Below are 5,868 nucleotides of genomic sequence, written 5' to 3' on the forward strand. Positions count from 1 at the left end.
CACTATATAATTTGAATATCTTGCTTATATCTTCATAATTTTTAAAATGTTAATAGTTCATCGTTTCTCACGATTATTAAAATATTATATCGAGAACATAGCTTTTATAATTATTCAACTTACTCGTTAGGTTCGAGATACGTGTATCGTAACAAAATTTTAGCGAAATCCAATTCGTTAATTGTGTTGTGTCCCTTGCTGAATTCGTGGAATTCCAATTCTAATATTTCATGTTGTAAGTTCTCCATGAAATGCTTGAAATCATTGTATCTTAATTCATTGGTACCATCTTTGCCAAAAAAGTGTATCATCAAAGTAGTATCCACAGCGTGACGTCGTTGCAAACCCTGTGTACATACAAAGTAAATACTGAAATACTCATATTAAAAACTTCTGTTGACTTAAATATAATTATCTATCTGGATACATTTATTATTATAAAAATTAAATGAAAGCCTTAGATCTTTTTATTACAAGAAATTAATTGATGTTTTCATTAGATAGTATTTAAACGTTGGTCATTGTTGATTTTCTAGCTAGATTAATGGATTCTGTTACTGATTTTTATTTATTCTAACTTCATACTTCATTTTATTTAAAAAGATACGCCAGTAATGTCACAATACCTGATCGTCATCGATGAATTGACCTTGAATTTCTTCTGGCGTTCTCTGACGTTCCTGTAATTGTTCTAATTCCTCTTTGGTTTCGCATCCATGACGGCCCCTCCAAGCGTGACTGAATATCTTCTCCATCTGTACCAAAGATGAAAGTGTGAAAGGAAACAATTATTATTGCGACAGATCGACGTGATGTTAACACACTTTTTACTAATAGACACATGTGCCGAGATTACATGATACAAAGGCAAAATGATGGCAGTATTCCGGCGTCCAGTGTTAGTATATCTGAAATAAGTGTCAAATAGTGTTAGAGCAGCGATTATTAGAGCACAGGTGTTTTTGGAACTAATAAGCTGCATATTAATGATTGAACATGGATATTAGTAAAATTTGAAACAGATTAGTGATGATTGTTTATACATTTGACTGTACTGGATCTGCGTGTACCCATAAAGATAGATTAATATACATATATTTTAAATATATTGTTTATATCTTAAAATAGTTAAAAAATTGTACATGGTGATAATATAACATAGATTGCAATTGGTTAAATTTATTAAATGGTTTTAATAAATTTGACGTTATTGGTAAGATATAAAGTTATTTTATACAATTTATGTTGTTATTTTATATGAAATAATATAAACGTAAAGATATAACATATAGGAAGTATTAGAAAGCCATACAATATTAAAATTAAAATATTAAATATTAATTAAATATTAAATAAAAAATGTTTTGCAAAAAGAAATAACTTATTAGATGAATATTAAACACAACACGTATTGATTTACAGCATTTTACACATTTGCAAACTTACATAAGAATTTGTGACGATTTCATTTGATTTATTAGGATGAGTTTTGCGAAGTTTTGCCTTGCCTAGATTCTCTTCGCTTGGAGTAATTATGGCACGTAACTAATTTGTTAAAATAAATAAAAGAAGCATTAGCTTTGATAAAAAAAAATGCATTATGAAATTAATAAAAAAGTTAATTGAAATTATAGCAAAAGATATATAATAATTTACAATAAAAAATAGTAATTATAAATGATGATAAATATTAAATAAATTTAAAAAATATACATATATTAATAAATAATTAACATACGATACATTTTTCTTTGAAATGTAACATTCCAAAACTTTATTAAATTAAAAAATTTTAAAAAAGAAGCTTTCTATCTTAGCAATATAAGTATTCTGAAGGAATCAATAATAATTTTTACAATAAATGCAATTGTTAAATATGTATATGTATAATATATTTTTTAAAGACTTTAAAAGATAAATAGCTCAAGGCGATGGAATAGTAAATTATACAGCCGTTAGATGATTTTATAGTTGAAAGAGATATAACGGCATCCTTATATTGATTTTCTAAACATCAGTCGGCTTCTGACATCGTTCTGATTGAGAGGAAAAGTTTTATGAAACTTTTCTAAAACTCACTGCACGTTTTGTTGGCTCGTCAAGGTCCCGTTCTTTCAAGCTACCGCCGAGTAAACGACGAATCTGTGAGAATAACAAAAGTGATGTTGATGCTAATTAATCGATAATTAGTATAACAGTTATGTAGTGACAGGAGCCTTTTCTTGGTATATCCTAAATGTTCCAGTTAGCTTACATAAATTAGAGTTCAGTGAAATTCCATTCGATGATCTTGTACATCTTACAATTTTGAAAAGACTCGTAATATTTGAAGATATAAATATATATTTGAGAATATTTTTCTTCTATTATTCCAGTATTGATTTCTAAATGTGTTTGTATGATATTTCAAATATATTAAATAATATATTTGCATATATTGCAGATTTGCTAATCTATCGATTTTCTAGTTTGAGATATATACTATTAAATAAGAAAAGATAGCAAATAAAATATAATCAAACAAGTAATGCTAATGAAAAAAATATATTCAGAGTACAATGTGCAATGTTATTGTTTAAATAATTTTACTTTATTTTTGCTTATCGGAAATAAATCCTACATTGATTTAATAGTTTGTAAAAAAATTATTCATGCTTTATTTTGCTGCTATATTAAAAAGAAGCAAACTTAAGTTTTATTTCGTAAAATAGAATAGAAACAATTAATAAACAGTTTTTATTAATAGTTCTAACGATGTGTTTGCATCCGAAATTACTGAAAACGTGCTCGCATGCGATGCAGCTATCTTACCACAAGAAATTCAGTTTTGTCGACTCTCTCATTTCCATCGGTATCGAACATATTGAAGGCGATTTGGAAACCAGTTTTCGGCTCTGTAACGAGATCAGTTATCGCCGTAAATTTATGGCATTAAATTAAGGTGCTTATCATTAACAAAACATTTTTATAGCGGATGATATTTATATCTAACAAATTAAAAATTTTTTGTGCACGAAATGTGTGTGCACATGTAGAGCTTTCTAGATAAAACGCAATATATTTTTATCTAAGAATTCTTTTGAATTATTTGTGATAGATTTTTAAATAAAAAAAAATTATTAACGCACATAAAATTTAAATCATAACTGAATAAAAATTAGGATAATTAAATATTTAGGCTGTACATGAATAATGTGCAATGTTTTCATTTAATTTTATTAAATAACATTTATTTTAATCCTAAAATTGTCCCTTTAAAATTAATTATTGTATGTAAATATCGTAAGTTTTTAAAAATATATGATTTAATTTTTATTGAAGGTAAATTTATTCCAAATTTTTGTCAAAAAATTCGCGGATAAAAGAAAGAGTGACCAAAATATAAGACAATATTTTTCGTGAATTCTGAGTAGTAATGCTTTTATGTAAGAATGTGCACTATTATTTAACATGTATGTTTCGAGTATTATTAAAATTGTCACACAATGATTTGTGTCGAGTACATTAAATAAATTGAACGTTCTGTGTAGGTTACAGCTTTCCAAGTATGTAAGCGGATAACGCTATTGCTTTTATGTGAAAAAGATGAACGCGGCATCACATTAGCCGATTTTTTTTTCCATATGGTTCGTGTACCCAACAGCGCGATCAATCGTTGCGTTTCATTTAAGCGTTTTGTGCATTTAACTCGCAATTTGCCTTGTGAATATATCTAAAGCTACCGGCGGAAAACTTACTCGTCAGGATGGATAGAAGAAACAGGTACTCCGTGTAGGAAATAATTCCTGAAAGTAAAAACGCGAGCAATTTAGAATCGTGAAACGATGTGATTTAATAAGCTATTAAAGAATTTTACGTTTAGTTAAAAAATAACTGTGTATTGTATCTATTATTTGATATTTCATTACATATTATTTCATATATTAATATTTTATATATTGTATTATTCATAAATTAGAAACAGAGGAGATTGTCAATTTTATTCTTATTTTTAAAATTAAAAAAAATTTTTATTGTTGTATCAAGTGGTTTCGTATATTTCGCGCACACGCCAATATTGATTTTGCAGAAATGATACTTATTCTCTTCTTAAATAGTATATATTTATATCGAATTAATAAATTCAAAATTTCTATATTTAATTTCATGATTAGATATTTTTCCTGTAATATTAGATCGAGACGTTATAAAAATCTAGACGAGTCGAAAGGCAAATCGTTATATACCACATGATTTTATCTCGATGTCTCATAAATTCTCGTAATTTCGTCGAATTCTTCCTAATTTTCCCGCGCTAATCCGCATTTAAGGATAACGAGAGGTCTGCAGTATTAAACGCGTTTACGACATCTAGAAGTAGAATATGTCAAATACGTTAGACACGCCTCACGAAATTTCAGGTATTCTTTAAGAGAACCATCGCCTTTGGGGAGGATCAATAATTTAGAATTTAATAGCAAAAGCGAGACCCGCGGACGAACCTAAATTCTGATTTTAAACGTACTCCCTTGCGGCATAGTTTCGTATGTAATATAACAAGAAGGCTTTACAGATCATAGTCACCTTATAAAATTCGTGGCTTCGAAAGTTGAAAATAATTCCGTTGTTAGAAAATTAACAGTCAAAGGAAAGTAAAGAAATTCAGAGTCAGTTTATTGATTCGATGATGTTCTATGTATATAAATCTGTTGTTTTATTTTGTTAGTATTAAATATGTTCGTTGTCAGAAATTTAGATTAATATAAGTATTAAAGCAAATCTAACTGGCATAAATATGTACCTATTGATGATACTCGTTTTCTAAAAATATCTTTCACATTATATATATAATGACAAAATATATTCGTAAATATATATATATATATGTCGTCTAATTTTTAAATTAAATAAATGAAACTTATCAGTTGTTGTTAATTGTTATCAGTCATGAATATACGTATATTATTTAAGAAAAGTTGATTTAGGGTATTCGTAATTTTTAGAGAATGAGATTTAGCTCAAAGTGATCAAGGAAATAACTATCGTAATATTGCGAAAAGCAGTCGCGTGTCGTTGACACAATAAGGAAGTGTAACAACTAAATATACGATTACGATCGCCTGAATTAATGAATGCTCAGATATATCGTTACATGAGATGACAATGACGCCATCCCAGTCGTTACGGTGGTTTCTCGATAGGGCCCAATCTTCTTAAGTCGTTCTTAATTGTAACGGCCTCGGACTCTACCGAGTGTCCTTAAAAGCGGACCCGTTTATCTGCGCCGGTTAATTCCGCCTCGCACTCACGCGAAAAGGGAAAGAAAAAGACGAGAAACGCGGCAGGCACAGGGACGAGGAACTCGTTATTGTTGAAAAAAGGTGTGAAACTGACTGTCCTCCTCTCCTCCATCGTGGCATCCCTTACGTCTGTCGATTATTTGCATTTCCATTAGCGCGACGAACGTGCGGTGCACGCGCAAAGAGCAAGGAGAAAACGCAGCCACCGTGAGAAGTGCTGCCGCGTCATGAAACTAACGATACAGCCCTGTCTGTCGTGACGAGTGTTGGTGGCGGAACGTGGGTGGCGGAAACTTCTGTCGTATAAGCACTATAAATGTCGTAAGTACAGATACTGTACACGTCGATTGCAATCGATAGCTCTGGTTATCGCGCGTCTCGTTTTTCTCGTCGAATTGCATACTTCGGTAGAAAGCTCCGAGGTGCGGACTGCGACACTTGAAGACCGTACCTAAATTTGTGAAGATTTATCAATCGTAGATTTTCCGGTAACTCGAATCAGGTTTTTATTTACTGGCATCATAAACGCACGAATATGCAATTCTATTATATTATTCTTATTCAGCACAATTGCATACACCTTTTGTAC

General features: G+C 30.0%; 1 protein-coding gene across 2 annotated transcripts in view; it reads right to left on the reverse strand.

The window, feature by feature from the left end:
• LOC108754133 (calcium uptake protein 3, mitochondrial) overlaps window positions 1-5,868 on the reverse strand; it is a 29,153-nt gene that overhangs the window by 1,096 nt on the left and 22,189 nt on the right. Inside the window, exons 4-9 of one of the 2 annotated variants that reach the window (XM_018496226.1) lie at window positions 3,738-3,785; window positions 2,812-2,894; window positions 2,080-2,142; window positions 1,447-1,545; window positions 627-755; window positions 124-347 (exon numbers count right to left, since the gene is read on the reverse strand). In XM_018496226.1, the coding sequence (XP_018351728.1) occupies window positions 124-347; window positions 627-755; window positions 1,447-1,545; window positions 2,080-2,142; window positions 2,812-2,894; window positions 3,738-3,785 (646 nt within the window). The remainder of the gene's footprint in view (window positions 1-123; window positions 348-626; window positions 756-1,446; window positions 1,546-2,079; window positions 2,143-2,811; window positions 2,895-3,737; window positions 3,786-5,868) is intronic. The other variant, XM_018496227.1, reaches the window with a different exon arrangement.

The sequence above is a fragment of the Trachymyrmex septentrionalis genome, unplaced genomic scaffold (assembly GCF_001594115.1).
Source record: "Trachymyrmex septentrionalis isolate Tsep2-gDNA-1 unplaced genomic scaffold, Tsep1.0 scaffold76, whole genome shotgun sequence".
Lineage (NCBI taxonomy): Eukaryota > Metazoa > Arthropoda > Insecta > Hymenoptera > Formicidae > Trachymyrmex > Trachymyrmex septentrionalis.